This window comes from Oncorhynchus clarkii, chromosome 5 (assembly GCF_045791955.1).
Source record: "Oncorhynchus clarkii lewisi isolate Uvic-CL-2024 chromosome 5, UVic_Ocla_1.0, whole genome shotgun sequence".
NCBI lineage: Eukaryota > Metazoa > Chordata > Actinopteri > Salmoniformes > Salmonidae > Oncorhynchus > Oncorhynchus clarkii.
Genome location: NC_092151.1, coordinates 73,185,786 through 73,202,845, shown reverse-complemented (window position 1 = coordinate 73,202,845; position 17,060 = coordinate 73,185,786). Strand labels below are relative to the sequence as shown.

The following is a 17,060-nucleotide window of genomic DNA, read 5'->3' as shown; positions in this document are numbered from 1 at the left end:
AATACAACTACTAATCAGGGGAATTGGAATCAGGTCTGCGTAATGAGACAGTTCAGTGATGCCTAGAGGCCGGTGTCGTAGACCTCTGGAACTGGTGCACGGAATGAGCAGCAGTACCGGGGGAATCCGTGAGAGATCTTAATTTAAGCCAGTTTGCTACAACAGGAAAATGATTCTGCAGCAATGGGAAATGTGGATTATTATGTGGATTATAATGAATGGAAATATTCTTCAGGGGTTGATACATTTTTAATGTTGGACATTTTAAAGTGGAAATCACAAACTTTAGAAGCCTTTTTATAGCTCAAATACACTACAAGTCTGCATTTCCTGCTGTGCAGGAATATTCTCAGCAAAGAGTGATCAAATTACAGTCCTGCGTCTGTATGTCCCACACGGTACACATGGATTGAATCTGAATAGCTGCAGACAGTAAAGTGTGTGCCATAGATTATATCTCTCTCTGTGTGTTTGGTGTTGGGATAAGGAGTATTGATGTTTCTGTAGCAAGAGAGAAAATGAGTTTCTCAGTAGTTGGATATCAGTCTTCTCTGCCAGAAGAGAAACATCTACATCAAAAGGAGTGAAATGAGAAAAGAGACATTAGTTCTGATGCTATTCTCACAGTGGCTGGTTTGCTGCTAGGTATTTCACTGCTTTGTGTGTGGGTGGGTGGGTCTGTGGGTGGGTGGGTGCCTGCCTGCCTGCCTGCCTGCCTGCCTGCCTGCCTGCCTGCCTGCCTGCCTGCCTGCCTGCCTGCCTGCCTGCCTGTCTGTCTGTCTGTCTGTCTGTCTGTCGAGGTCCATAGAGCTGGAGCTGTCCATGGAGCTGCTTGCCTTCCTTCCTTCCTTCCTTAATATGCAACACCAAGTTCTCTAGCTCATCTCACAGAATACTAAGATTATGAACAGTTTCCAGCTGGAAACAATATCAATGCCGCTCTCTGTCTCTCTATACAGCTCCATGGACCTCTACATTCAGTGAAATTCACCTGATCCCCCACAGCACCAAACCAAGCCTCCCTCGGCCAAACTTAGCCCTACCCTCTTCATGAGTAGCCAGGAGGAGGTGCCTGAGATTGCCATGGCAATGGTGATGGCATCATCACCCCCACCACAACCACCACCACCTGCCATGATTGGCTACGGCGGCCTGGAGTCACCTCCCCCTGACCTGTGCCAGACGTGCGGCCAGAGACACCTGATAGAGGAGAACCATGAGTACCTGTACCAAGACAAGGTGGACGATGACCTGATGTGTCATATCTGTCTGCAGCCACTCATCAGGCCGCTGGACACGCCCTGCGGACACACCTACTGCCAGGAGTGTCTGACCAGCTTCCTGCTGGAGAGTGACTTCTGCCCCGTGGACCGCACCCATCTCATGCTGCAGAACTGCCGCAAGTCCAGCCTGCTGGTGCACAAGCTACTGGACAAGCTGGCCGTGGCCTGCCCCTTCTCTGACCACTGCACCGATACACTGCCCCGAGGAGAGTTGGGGGCTCACATCAAGAATAGGTAGGTCCAGTACCCCAACACACCCTAACCCACTATGGACTGGAATAACATTTCTACTGTAATAACATATTACCCCAACACACCCTAACACAATATCTACTGTAATAACATATTACCCCAACACACCCTAACACAATATCTACTGTAATAATATATTACCCCAATACACCCTAACACAATATCTACTGTAATAATATATTACCCCAACACACCCTAACACAATATCTACTGTAATAACATATTACCCCAACACACCCTATGACAACTTCTACTGTAATAACATATTACCCCAACACACCTTAACCCACTGCACTGAAACCCTGCCTCAAGGAGAGATGGAGGCTCACATCAAGAACAGGTAGCAGAAACACTGAAAACCACAACATGCATTTACACACTTGAAGAGGAGGCTACCCCTACACACTTTTACCCACAATCTACTGTAAGAGCAGAGAGACTTCCTCACCCACTGTATACACAGAGTGACTATACTGTATGTTTTCCTAAATATGGTTAGATATTGCAGCCCCCATAATAACTGCTGCATGTGTGTTTTTGTGTTCTGGTCTCCTCATCTGCTCCTCTCTCTCAGGGCTCATAATGTTGTTGTGATAAAACTGTGTTGACCTCCAGTTAACATACACACCAAACACCCCTATTGTCTCCCTCCTCTCCAGTCCCAGGGGGAGAGAGTACACTTCCTCACACTGGCTCTTTCATCTGAACCAGCCGAGCTCCTCTATTTACATATCATTAAATAGCCAGAGGTTTGACTGCTCGTTGTTCAGTGTCTGGGCTCCTCTCTTCATTATAGCGCTCGTTAACACTCTGTTAGCCCAGAGGCCTGGGAGATAATTACAAGTGCATCTCCATAGCTATGCACTGCTACTGTACAACAATGTGTTTCCCATTGAACTGAATATTGATAGTGATTGCATAACCTCTATCTCCTGATACTGCAATCCCCTCAAAGTTTACCACCTTTCTCTTCCCTTCTCCTCCCCCATATTCATCCTCTGGTGTCCTGGGTCTCCCACTTACTTCTCCCTCCTCCCTTTTTCTCTCTCTATCTCTCCCTAGGCTCCCAGGTTTCCTCTCCGTTTCATTCATGGTGTGTGAGTGTTGTATTGCGGTGTGTGGAGGTGATGTGATGTGAGTGGGCCAGGGGTCTCTGGGGACCAGCTCCTTTCTTGGATAGTCAGGAGGAGTCAGGAGGCGTTATTTATCTGTGGAGGGGAGAGGCTACGTCCTAGGGGGAAGACAAGAGGCACTCTGGCTTGACTGGGGATGCCCATCCAGCCTGATTCACATAAGGTCATACTGGTAGTTGAACTTTGGTCCTGTCTGCTTGTGGTTGTGGTTGTGTGTTTTCGGTTCAGTGTTTGTGGTCTTGTGTTTGTGGTTATGTTTGCAATCCAGTAATTGTGGTTGTGTCCTTGTGGTCATGCAGAATTGCAAGTATGTGTTATGTTTATGATGCAGTGTTTAATGTTGTAAGTCATTAGGTATGTGTTTATGGGCAGGTGTTTATAGCCTGTGTTTTGCTTACAAATCATTTTACAGTGAGTTTTCCATGAAAGTTAATCAAGTGCCTTTCCCAGTGAAAATATGTGAACTATTTGTACTTTAGCATGTGTGTAGTTGCAATGACTGTGTTTAGATTCTGCTGCTATTCTCTTTTTATTATCTCTGCATAGTCACTTTAACTCTACCTCTAACTCTAATTACCTCAAGTAACCGGTGCCCCTGCACATTGACTCTGTATCAGTACCCCCTGTATATAGCCTCCACATTGACTCTGTTTCAGTACCCCCTGTATATAGCCTCCACATTGACTCTGTATCAGTACCCCCTGTATATAGCCTCCACATTGACTCTGTATCAGTACCCCCTGTATATAGCCTCCACATTGACTCTGTACCGGTACCCCCTGTATATAGCCTCCACATTGACTCTGTACCGGTACCCCCTGTATATAGCCTCCACATTGACTCTGTATCAGTACCCCCCTGTATATAGCCTCCACATTGACTCTGTACCGGTACCCCCTTTATATAGTCTCCACATTGACTCTGTATCAGTACCCCCCTGTATATAGCCTCCACATTGACTCTGTACCGGTACCCCCTGTATATAGTCTCCACATTGACTCTGTACCGGTACCCCCTGTATATAGCCTCCACATTGACTCTGTACCGGTACCCCCTGTATATAGCCTCCACATTGACTCTGTACCGGTACCCCCTGTATATAGTCTCCACATTGACTCTGTACTGGTACCCCCTGTATATAGCCTCCACATTGACTCTGTATCAGTACCCCCCTGTATATAGCCTCCACATTGACTCTGTATCAGTACCCCCCTGTATATAGCCTCCACATTGACTCTGTACCAGTACCCCCTGTATATAGCCTCCACATTGACTCTGTATCAGTACCCCCCTGTATATAGCCTCCACATTGACTCTGTTTCAGTACCCCCTGTATATAGCCTCCACATTGACTCTGTATCAGTACCCCCTGTATATAGCCTCCACATTGACTCTGTATCAGTACCCCCCTGTATATAGCCTCCACATTGACTCTGTATCAGTACCCCCCTGTATATAGCCTCCACATTGACTCTGTTTCAGTACCCCCTGTATATAGCCTCCACATTGACTCTGTATCAGTACCCCCCTGTATATAGCCTCCACATTGACTCTGTTTCAGTACCCCCTGTATATAGCCTCCACATTGACTCTGTTTCAGTACCCCCTGTATATAGCCTCCACATTGACTCTGTACCGGTACCCCCTGTATATAGCCTCCACATTGACTCTGTACCGGTACCCCCTGTATATAGCCTCGCTATAGTTATTTTACTGCTGCTCTTTAATTATTTGTTACTTTTATTTCATATTTTTTACTTATCTATTTTTTACTTACTTAACACATATTTTCTTAAAACTGCATTGTTGGTTAAGGGCTTGTAAGTAAGCATTTCACTGTTGTATTCGGCTCATGTGACAAATAACTTTTGACTTGATTTGATTATTGTATTTGTCCATTCATATTTTGGCCATTGGGTTGTTAGCTTGTCCAGGCAGGTGTGCATTGATTCCTCCCATGTTTGGTGGTGCTATGCCTGTAGCCTGGGTTGTCATGCCTCTCAGTATACGTACACGCTGTTTGGGGAGTGCTGCTGTCTACGTAATGTGGGATTGGAGAAGGATTTGTCTAAATTCAGATTACCCTGCAAAAGTCAAGTAAATAACTTTGTCAAAGCATGTAATAAACAGAAAGTTACAAATCCCTTTGCGTGCTGATGCATTTTGTGAGTTGAGTATTGGTGAGATTTAGGTCATTGTTTTGTGTTCATACATGGTGAGAATCCCAAAAAGTACCCAGTAGAGTCCACTATGGGCCCTGGTCAGAAGTAGTGCATTACAAAGGGAAAAGGGTGCAATTTGGGACACAATGGTGAACCTGTGGACATGAAAATAGATTTGATTTGAGTCTGTCAATATGGATATCCAATGCTAGAGGATGTGTGCTTGAATGCTTGGCTCTGTGTGCATGTGTATGTACTGAATGCTTACGTGCAGGCCTGTGTGTTTGTGTTGTGTATGTACTGAATGCTAACATGGAGACCTGTGTGTTTGTGTTGTGTACGTACTGAATGCTAACTTAAACTGACCGCGTGTTTGTGTTGTGTATGTACTGAATGCTAACATGCAGGCCTGTGTGTTTGTGTTGTGTATGTACTGGATGCTTACGTGCAGGCCTGTGTGTTTGTGTTGTGTATGTACTGAATGCTTACGTCTAGGCCTGTGTGTTTGTGTTGTGTATGTACTGAATGCTAACGTAAAAGCCTGTGTGTTTGTGTTGTGTATGTACTGAATACTTACGTGCAGGCCTGTGTCTTTGTGTTGTGTATGTACTGAACGCTAACGTGCAGGTCTGTGTGTTTGTGTTGTGTGTGTATACTGAATGCTAACGTGCAGGCCTTTGTGTTGTGTATGTACTGAACGCTAACGTGCAGGCCTGTGTGTTTGTGTTGTGTGTGTGTACTGAATGCTAACGTTAAAGCCTGTGTGTTTGTGTTGTGTATGTACTGAATGCTAACGTGCAGGCCTGTGTGTTTGTGTTGTGTATGTTCTGAACGCTAACGTGCAGGCCTGTGTGTTTGTTGTGTGTGTGTACTGAATGCTAACGTTAAAACCTGTGTGTTTGTGTTGTGTATGTACTGAATGCTAATGTGGCATGCCTGTGTGGTGGTGCTGTGTATGTACTGAATGCTAACATAAATGCCTGTGTGTTTGTGTTGTGCATGTACTGAATGCCTACGTGCAGGCCTGTGTGGTTGTGTTGTGTATGTACTGAATGCTTATGTGCAGGCCTGTGTGTTTGTGTTGTGTATGTACTCAATACTTACGTGCAGGCCTGTTTGTTTGTGTCGTGTATGTACTGAATGCTTACATGCAGGCCTGTGTGTTTGTGTTGTGCATGTACTGAATGCTTACGTGCAGGCCTGTGTGGTTGTGTTGTGTATGTACTGAATGCTTATGTGAAGGCATGTGTGTTTGTGTTGTGTATGTACTGAATGCTAACGTGCAGGCCTGTGTGTTTTTGTTGTGTGTGTACTGAATGCTAACGGGCAGGCCTGTGTGTTTGTGTTGTGCATGTACTGGATGCTAACGTGCAGGCCTGTATGTTTGTGTTGTGTATGTACTCAACGCTAACGTGCAGGCCTGTGTGTTTGTGTTGTGTGTGTGTACTGAATGCTAACGTTAAAGCCTGTGTGTTTGTGTTGTGTATGTACTGAATGCTATTGTGCATGCCTGTGTGGTGGTGTTGTTTATGTACTGAATGCTTACGTGCAGGCCTGTGTGTTTGTGTTGTGCATGTACTGAATTCTTATGTGCAGGCCTGTTTGTTTGTGTTGTGTATGTACTGAATGCTAATGTAAATGCCTGTGTGATTGTGTTGTGTATGTTCTGATTGCTAACGTGCAGGCCTGTGTGGTTATGTTGTGTATGTACTGAATGCTAATGTAAATGCCTGTGTGATTGTGTTGTGTATGCTCTGATTGCTAACGTGCAGGCCTGTGTGGTTATGTTGTGTATGTACTGAATGCTAACGTGCAGGCCTGTGTGGTTATGTTGTGTATGTACTGAATGCTTACGTGCAGGCCTGTGTGTTTGTGTTGTGTATGTACTGAATGCTAACGTGCATGCCTTTGTGTTTGTGTTGTTTATGTACTGAATACTTACGTGCAGGCCTGTGTGTTTGTGTTGTGTATGTACTGAATGCTTACGTGCAGGCCTGTGTGTTTGTGTTGTGTATGTGTGAGTATAAGGTAAGTCCACCTGGCTATAAGCCAGATGGCTGTTCTCCGCTCTCTGAACTCTACAGTGACAGGTGGCCGTCCTGTCCCTGACCCTACCGACCTTGCTGGCCCTGTCACTTCCTTATGTCACATCGTGTTGTCCTGACGATGGCCTGTCATAGGCTCTCATACATTCTGCTCATACATTTCCTGCCAGCCTGTGGCCTTGTATGGTACACACTGCTTACACACCGCAGCCAAGCACATACAACTAAACACACACACACCAGGTCACACAACTCTACCCCTAAACACACAGCACCCACACATCTCTCTCATATTTACCCCTCAAATATTCACTGGGATGGGCTATTTACACCAGTTAAGTGCCTTACACTGTTCCAGACAAGACAGCACTACACTGAGACTTACTCATCCTTCAGGTTCCCTAACCACTACTAACCACTACTAACCACTACTAACCATTACCACAGAGAGGAGAGGAGAGGAGCTGTTAGATAGGCCTGCTGTAGAGAGATGGGGACAAGAGAGAGAAAACAAAGATGAACAGAAGAGAGCAAGAGAGGATAGAGGGTAGCTTTAAAGGAGAGAATCAATGTGGGACAGAGTGGTAATGAAATATAGTGGGAGAGGAATTGAGAGGAGGGAGAGATGGAGAGATAGAAAGGAGATAAATGAGGGAAGCTGCAAGCTTGAAGTGTTACTTGATAACATGAGTGGAGATCTAAGTTCTCTAACCACCATCGGTCAGTCACTCAGTCCCTCAGGCGCTCTATTTACAGCTGAAGAGAGGGATGACAGAGAAGAGGGATATGAGAGGAGAGAGCGGGGCAGAGAAAGAGGAGAGATGAGAGAGATGAAAAGAGAGGACAAGATGAAAAGAGAGATCTATCTATCTAGCCCTGTAAACACTCAAAACAAAAACAGTCTGCTTCATTTGCATGTCTTCTGTCTGCTAGCTCTGTGACCAGCCCTTATGCAACCTTAAGGTGCCCAACGTTATTAATCAATACAGTCCCCCCCCCCCCCCTCCCCATGACCACCTGCAGGTTAGCGTTTCCCGTCATGAATCTTGTTCTGGAGGCAGCTCTGCAGAGTTGTCACCTAACCCTAACCTTAACCCTAACCTTACCACACTGCTAACCATAACGCCTAACCCTATCCTTCAATTTAGGTAACTTTTACAATATAGCCAATTTTTACAATACACCACATGGCCAAAAGTATTTGAGAAACACACTAAAGGTTATTAGGTACACTATATTTACAAAAGTATGTGGACACCCTTTCAAATTAGTGGATTCTGCTATTTCAGCCACACTGCTGACAGGTGTATAAAATCGAGCACACAGCCATGCAATCATATTGCAACCATTGGCAGTAGAATGGCCTTACTGAAGAGCTCAGTGACTTTCAACGTGGCACTGTTATAGAACTCCACCTATCCAACAAGTCAGTTCGCCAAATTTCTGCCCTGCTAGAGCTGCCCAGGTCAACTGTAAGTGCTGTTATTGTGAAGAGGAAATGTCTAGGAGCAACAACGACTCAGCCGCGAAGTGGTAGCCCACACAAGCTCACAGAATGGACCGCCAGGGGCAGAAGTGCGTAGAGTTAAAAAATGGTCTGTCCTCAGTTGCAACACTCACTACCGAGTTCCAAACTGCCTCTGGAAGCAACGTCAGCACAATAAATGTTTGTCGGGAGCTTCATGAAATGGGTTTCATGAAGCTCACAAGACTAAGATCTCCATGCGCAATGCCAAGCCTCGGCTGGAGTGGTGTAAAGCTCTCTGTCATTGGACTCTGGAGTAGTGGAGTGATGTATCACGCTTCACCATCTGGCAGTCAGATGGACAAATTTGGGTTTGGCGGATGCCAGGAGAACGCTACCTGCCCGAATGAATAGTGGCAACTTTAAAGTTTGGTGGAGGAGGAATAATGGTCTGGGGCTGTTTTTCATGGTTCGGGCTTGGCCCCTTAGTTCCAGTGAAGGTAAATCTCAATGTCACGTTCAGAGTCAGGTTGGAGACCTGAGCCCACTCCTCGTGCTTACTGGAAGAAGCACCGTAATGGTCAGGCACCGTGTTATGCGGTCAAGCGCACGATGTCACCAATATGCACTCTTAGCCCGGTGGGCTATAGGCCAGCCCCCCGCAAGTGCCATGCGAGAGTGGGCGTCCAGCAAGGGCGTGTTGTGCTGGCCCAGTGTGTTTGGTCTCCAGTACGCCGTTTCGGCCCAGGGTATCCTGCGCCGGCTCTGCGTGCTGTGTCGCCGAGGCACTGGGAGGGTGCAGTGCGTCCTATGCCTGCGCTCCGCCCGTGCCGGGCAAATGTGGGTATTGAGCCTAAGGGAGAGGTGCGAGTGGTATGCACTCTGCTGCCAGAGCCACCTGTCTGTCAGGAGCTGCCAGAGCCGCCGGTCAGTCAGGAGCTGCCAGAGCCACCACCGCGGACAGACGGCCACCTTAGAACCTCCCCTATCGGTTCAGGTTTTGCGGCCAGAGTCCGCACCTTTGGGGGGGGTTACTGTCATGTTCTGACCTTAGTTCTTTTGTTATGTCTTTGTTTTAGGTTGGTCAGGGCGTGAGTTGGGGTGGGTAGTCTATGTTCTTTTTTCTATGTGTTTGGCCTAGTATTGTTCTCAATCAGAGGCAGGTGTCGTTCGTTGTCTCTGATTGAGAATCATACTTAGGTAGCCTGTTTTCCCCATTTTGGTTTTGGGTGTTTAATTTTCTGTTTAGTGTTTTCTGCACCTTGCAGGACTGTTTAGTTTTTTTTCGTTTATTCACGTTGTTGTTTTTTGTATTTCAGTGTTCAGCTAAATAAATCATGAACACGTACCATGCTGCGCTTTGGTCCACACCTTCTTCCATCTACGAAACCCGTTACACTTAACTCTACAGCATACAATGACATTACAAGGCCCTTTCCTGTTTCAGCATGACAATACTCCCATGCACAAATCAAATCAAATCAAATTTGAGTTGGCAGCAGCCACTCAATGTTAGTGATGACTGTTTTACAGTCTGATAGCCTTGAGATAGAAGCTGTTTTTCAGTCTCTCGGTCCCAGCTTTGATGCACCTGTACTGACCTCGCCTTCTGGATGATAGCGGGGTGAACAGGCAGTGGCTCGGGTGGTTGTTGTCCTTAATGATAATTTTGGCCTTCCTGTGACATCGGGTGTTGTAGGTGTCCTGGAGGGCAGGTAGTTTGCCCCCGGTAATGCGTTGTGCAGACCTCACTACCCTCTGGAGAGCCTTACGGTTGTGGGCGGAGCAGTTGCCGTACCAGGCGGTGATACAGCCCGACAGGATGCTCTCGATTGTGCATCAGTAAAAGTTTGTGAGTGTTTTTTGGTGACAAACTAAAGGTTGAAGAGGCACTGTTCTTCACCACGCTGTCTGTGTGGGTAGACAATTTCAGTTTGTCCATGATGTGTACGCAGAAGAACTTAAAACTTTCCACCTTCTCCACTACTGTCCTGTCGATGTGTATAGGGGGGTGCTCCCTCTGCTGTTTCCTGATGTCCACGATCATCTCCTTTGTTTTGTTGATGTTGAGTGTGAGGTTGTTTTCCTGACACAACACTTCGAGGGCCCTCACCTCCTCCCTGTAGGACGTCTCGTCGTTGTTGGTAATCAAACCTACCACTGTAGTGTCATCTGCAAACTTGATGATTGAGTTGGAGGCGTGCATGGACACACAGTCATGGGTGAACAGGGAGTACAGGAGAGGGCTGAGAACGCACCATTGTGGGGCCCCAGTGTTGAGGATCAGCAGGGTGGAGATGTTGTTTCCTACCCTCACCACCCGGGGGCGGCCCGTCAGAAAGTCCAGGACCCAGTTACACAGGGCGGGGTCGAGACCCAGGGTCTTAATGTTGAGGAACAGCATTCCTACATAGGTATTCCTCTAGTCCAAATGGATTAGGGCAGTGTGCAGTGTGATTACAAGGTCCATACAGAAATGGTTTGTTGAGGTCGGTGTTGAAGAACTAGACTGGCCTGCACAGAGCCCTGACCTCAACCACATCGAACACTTTTGGGATGAATTGGAACGCCGATTGCGAGCCAAACCTAATTGCCCAACATCAGTGCCCGACCTCACTAATGCTCTTGTATCTGAATGGAAGCAAGTCCCTGCAGCAATGTTCCAACATCTAGTGGAAAACCTCCCCAGAAGAGTGGCAAAGGGGGGACCAACTCCTTATTAATATTAGGCCATGATTTTGTAATGAGATATTCGACGAGCAGATATTCGACTTTTGGCCATGTAGTGTAAATGTCAACCTGATGACCTTCTTACCCATACCCAGCCCAATGTCAGTCACTGTGTACTGTAAATCAGCCCCTAAACCCTGCTTAGTTAATCAGGTGTAGATGATGATTTGGGGGAGTTGTTTTTGTTTTGTTATTGCCTAAAGGTATTAGCATGCTTCAGTTTGGCTGGCGCCTAGCCGAAGTGGTCTAGCCGAATGATACTACCTTAAAAGACGCTTGAAAAATTTGAAAAAAAGCTGCAATAGTACGGTTGTAACGGCTGTTGGAAGGAGAGGACCAAGGTGCAGAGTGGTATGTGTCCATATTTATTTAATGAACACTGAAATTACAAAAATAACAAAGCGAACGACCGAAACAGTTCTGGCTGGTGCAGACACACAACAGAAAACAACAACCCGCAACTCAAGGGTGAAACCACGCTGCCTAAGTATGGTTGTCAATCAGAGACAATGATTGACAGCTGAATCGGATTGGAAACCTTACCAGGCCAAACACAAAGAAATACAATCATAGAACAAAACATAAAATGCCCACCCCAACTCACGCCCTGACCAACCTAAAATAGAGACATAAAAAAATGAACTAAGGTACGGACGTGACAGTACACCCCAAAGGTGCGGACTCCGGCCGCAAAACCTGGGCATCTGTCCGCGGTGGTGGCTCTGGCACGGGACGTGGACCCCACTCCACTTCTGGCAGCGCCGGAGTGAAAGGCGACTATGGCAGCGCCGGAGTGAAGGGCGACTCTGGCAGCGCCGGAGTGAAGGGCGACTCTGGCAGCGCCGGAGTGAAGGGCGGCTCTGGCAGCGCCGGAGTGAAGGGCGGCTCTGGCAGCGCCGGAGTGAAGGGCGGCTCTGGCAGCGCCGGAGTGAAGGGCGGCTCTGGCAGCGCCGGAGTGAAGGGCGGCTCTGGCAGCTCCTGACTGACGGGCGGGCTTAGGCAGCTCCTGACGGGCGGCTCTGGCGGCTCCGGACAGGAGGGAGGCTCTGGAAGCACTGGACAGGAAGGAGCACCTGGAGGGAGGAGACGGAGAGACAGCCTGGTGCGTGGGGCTGCCACAGGAGGCCTGGTGCATGAAGGAGGCACCAGATGGACTGGGCCGTGGATGCGCACTGGAGGTCTCGAGCACCGAGCCTGCACAACCTGTCCTGGCTGGATACGTCAGTCAGATTCCACCATAATTTGCAAATAAATTCATTAAAAATCCTACAATGTGATTTTCTGGATTTTTTCCCCTCATTTTGTCTGTCATAGTTGAAGTGTACCTATGATGGAAATTACAGGCCTCTCTCATATTTTTAAGTGGGAGAACTTGCACAATTGGTGGCTGACTAAATACTTTTTTGCCCCACTGTATGCACAAACTTTTCAAAGCTGTTTCGGCTGGGAAGCGTGCGGATGCCTTAAGATTGCAGGTTTATCAAACATGGTCTAGCCTCTGTCACATGGTCTAGCCCCCCCCCTTCCCCTGTTCCAATTCACACCCCCCCACAACACTTTCCCTGAATATATCGCTGGGCATTTGGCCGCTGGTTTGGTTCAGTCAAGAATTATTGTAACAGTTAACTCTCCTTTCCTGTTCTCTCTATCAGTCTGTTTCACTCCATTCAGAAAAAACAGGCTTCTATCTTTGTAATGAATATTGTGTGCAGTGTGTTCTCTCCCCTGCTCATTGTCAATTATTTTTCATGTGCGGGCAGGGGGAGGTTAATGCAGTGTGTGTGTGTGTGTGTGTGTGTGTGCGTGTGTGTGAGAGAGAGAGAGAGAGGGAGGGGGATTGCGACCAATCAGAGAAGCCCCAGGTAACCCCCCCCCCCCCCCCCATTTGTTTGGTCTGCTCCATCTCTCCCTCTCAGTGGTTCCTGCTGCAGTATAAGTCACAGGCTGCGCTGTTCCCTCTGACACACATACACACACACTCGTACGAGCGCAAATCCTCTTACACCTCACTAGTGCCCAGAGCAGATTATAGCCTGCACATTTCAAATCGTATTCCAAATGTGCCACTTTCCCCTGGGTCTCCTCCCTCCTCTTCCTCCTCCTCCTCCTCCTCTACATCATCTACCTCCACGGGACTTCTTCTCTGCACCTGCTTCTACTGCTGCTGCTTCTTCTTCTTCTTCATCCTCCACTCTGTCTTCAACCTCTGGCAGCTGGCCTGCTCGCCTCTGCAGCTGAGATGACCAGGCAGCCTCTCTAAGGGAGAGAGAGTGAGACAGGAGGAGACAGAAAAGAGAGAACGGGAGAAGGAGGAAAAGAAAAAAGAAAGGGAGTAATTTAGACCTGAGAGCTACTCCGAAGAAAGAAGGGAAGAAGTCAGCACGATCAGGCTCGGAGAGGAGGAGGTGGAGGAAGGGAAGGAGGAGGAGAGAGCTCCAGTGCAGAAGGAGAGGGAAGAGAAAAGAGAGAAAGAGAGCAAGAGAGAGCTGACTGTGTATTGACCATGAAGGCTCTGCTGCTGCTGGTTCTACCCTGGCTCAGCCCAGCCAACTACACTGACAATGTGGGCAACCTGCACATCCTCTACTCTGAGCTGTGAGTACTGTACCACTGTCCCACTCAGCATAGACCTGCTGCATCCATTCACCCCCATCACTCTCCTCCAACAGCAGCAGCCCATGCAGCCCTGCAGTATGTGTGTGTGTATGTGTGAGAATGCACACCCAATTGTGAATGCGATAGTGTATGTTTGTGTATGTGCACTTTTGTGCGTGTGTGTGTGTGTTTGTGTTTTAATCTGGCAGTAAAGAGAGTTATTGACTTGGGTAATGGTTTCCGTAGCAGTGGCCATGGCAGCGGGATGCGGTTGCCTTGGCAGCGGGATGCGGTTGCTGTGGCAAGTAGAGGGTTTTGTGCAGACAAGGTCTGTTTGGATGCTCCAGAGCAGCACTGCAGCATGGGAGCACTCTCATCAGGACTGTGGGATGTTTCTGTGTGTGTGTTTCCTGTTTTGTGTGTGTGCGTGCAGTCTATTTATTTGTACCAAAATGTGAACCTGTGTACGGCTATTGCTAAACGCTTTGATGGTCTCTGTATGTGTGCACATTGAGTTATTCATAAGTTATTTAGGTGTGGAGGACATACATGGCCATACCTGTGCGAGTGTGTCTGTTTGATTCAACAATAACAACCATAACATATCCACCACACACACACAGCTTATTCACATCTTTGCCCTGACCCCCCACGCACACACACACACACACACACACACACACACACACACACACACACACACACACACACACACACACACACACACTTCAGGAGCCCATTCAGTCATAGTTAATGTGAAACACACTCTTACTGAGGCACTTTGACACCATGGCAACAACCCTCTCATCCAGCCAGCTGAATTCATCATACTGAGGAGTGGATGATACTTTCACTTCCTACTGTATTTCATTCCACTGGCTCAGGTTCTCATGTTTTAAAATAGACACCGTCCTCCATAAAATAAGCCTAAACAAGTACTGCATACTGTTGATTTTCATTATAGGTTTGCAAGTGTGGAGAATTGCGCTGTGTATGTGGATGTTTGGGCTGTGCAGCTGAATCGTATTTGTGAATATAGGTTTGGGTCTGTGTGTGTGTTTCTAAGTGTGTCTATATCAGTATAGTCTTTATACGGTTTGACCATGTGGGCATTCCTTCTCTTTGTATGCATATAGACTGAGTCTTTCCGGGAATGGTCTATATTGGCCCTCAGTGCATTCTTTCTGTCTCTCTCAGTGATATTGGTATATTCAGCAGACGCGTGAAACCTGGGGCTCACAGATCTCTAAGCTGTCCTCGCCAGTCCCCAGTCTGACGGAAATGTCCCATTATGCTGCATGAATACAGGGAACAATGCAACGCTTTAAAAAGTCTCCCATTCCATTGTGAGGATCCTCTATTGAGTGAAGCTTTAGCTCCTGCAGACACTCAGATTCCCTGTTGGACAGCCATGAATCCCAGAGAGATGGGGAGAGGAGAGGGGGAGAGGGAGAGAGGATAGAATAGGATAGGAGAGGAGACCAGGAAAAGAGATGGAAAGAACAGAAAGGGAAGAAATGGAGAGAACAGGTGGGGGAGGAGAGGTAACAAAAGGGGAGAGGAGGTGAGGGGAAAAGGGGAGAGGAGGTGAGGGGAAAAGGAGAAAGAGGGGAGGGAGAGGATGTTAAAGGAGGAGAGAAGAGGTGCAATGAGAATAGATTAGAAATAGAAAGAAGGGTATAGAGGAGGAAAGAGGAGAGAGAGAAGGGGAGATGAGAGGAGACAGGAGAGGATAAGGTCACTTCCTGGCCCTGCATCCCATCTGTCCATGCATACGGCTGCCATAGCAATGGGACCGTGAGGGGACCGTTGGGAGCACGTTCAGCATGTGGGTCTTTCCAATTAGGGATTGTTTGTAAATACCATGAGTGTGTATCTGTGTGTGTTTCCATGTGTCTGTGCGCTTCGCTGTCTCTGTGACAGGGGACATTTGTTGACTATGACACGATAGATAGGGGAGCAGACAAATGCAGATATAGTGTTTTTCTGGATGGCTGGATAACTGGCTGGAAAGCTGGCTGGAAAGCTGTCTGGAGAGCTGTCTGGAGAGCTAGCTGGAAAGCTAGCTGGAAAGCAGGCTGGAAAGCTGGCTGGAAAGCTGGCTGGAAAGCTGTCTGGGGAGCTGGCTGGAAAGCTGTCTGGAAAGCTAGCTGGAGAGCTGTCTGGAAAAGCTAGCTGGAGAGCTGTCTGGAAAGCTGTCTGGAAAGCTGTCTGGAAAGCTGGCTGGAGACCTGGCTGGAAATCTAGCTGGAAAGCAGGCTGGAGAGCCGGCTGGAGATTCATGGCACACCGTTAATCTTTATCCACTGCCCTGACAGCCAGGAGCAGTCTTCCAGCATTTAATAGCTCTCTCCTTCTCTCACTATGCTTTTCTCTGCCTCTCTCTCAGTTGTCTGCCCTGTATTTCTCTGTTTACCAATAAAGTGATTTTATTCTGAGAGAAATTATGAGAGAGAGAGAGAGATTTGAAATCTTTAATAAAGTTACCACCATTGCCCTCTGTCAGCACCAATTGAAACGCAGCACTGGCACACACACAAGAGCACCTACTGTATATGACGTTTCTCTCCATGTGTCCCTGTACATACTATACACACACACCTGCACAAATGCTCACAAACACAACAAAATCACACAAAAGACATGAACGCTGCGTCCACTTACCACCCCTTTTGCAAACATATACATAATCCACTCTATTTTTCCATAACACACACATGCACTGCCACACACACGTCTCACCCCTCCCCCAGCACACATGCCCTCTACTCCCCTGATAATCACATTGCAGTGCTATAGAGCGTTAATTATGAATCCGTCTTCATTTCTGTGGCCTGGGCTGGCTTGCCTTAAACACTATGATTGGTTTAGCTTCCGTCCTTTCAACCTGAATCTCCAAGGTGTTTGATCTCCCCTAAAGCTTGACGTGGAGTGAGCTGCGGCGTACTCCCAGTACTCCCAGAGCCTTCCGCACGGACACATCCTAACAGGATTAGCCCGCCTCCCGGCCACAGAGCAGGAGATCTCAACGATAAGAGGCGTTTGTTTATTCCAGGTCCATCCCATCCCCAGTGAAAGACATACCGTACCCTGACTACCATCCAGGCCCATCTCAGCCTCGCGGCTAGGTGGAGGGCTGGCTTCACTAATTAAACTTTTGTTTGTATTGAGTATGAATCCTTTTTCTGCGGTCAGTCGGCTCTCCCTGTCTCAGCGCATCTGTCAGGCTGGAGTCAGAGGGGCGGAGCAGAGGAGGGTATAGAGGTTATGATTAAATCAGGACAACAGACAAAAATCTTGTCCAACTGGACACGCAAATTACTTTCTCATTGGAGACCATTCTGACCAGTGATTGCAAACATATACAAAATCCAAATTTCTTCGATAACACACAC

General features: G+C 47.6%; 1 protein-coding gene across 3 annotated transcripts in view; it reads left to right on the top strand.

The window, feature by feature from the left end:
* LOC139409365 (E3 ubiquitin-protein ligase LNX-like) overlaps positions 1–17,060 on the top strand; it is an 88,874-nt gene that overhangs the window by 10,546 nt on the left and 61,268 nt on the right. For all 3 annotated transcript variants that reach the window (XM_071154404.1, XM_071154403.1, XM_071154405.1), the window contains exon 2: positions 960–1,517. In XM_071154404.1, coding sequence (XP_071010505.1) covers positions 1,051–1,517 — 467 coding nt within the window. In that variant the 5' untranslated portion in view covers positions 960–1,050. The remainder of the gene's footprint in view (positions 1–959; positions 1,518–17,060) is intronic.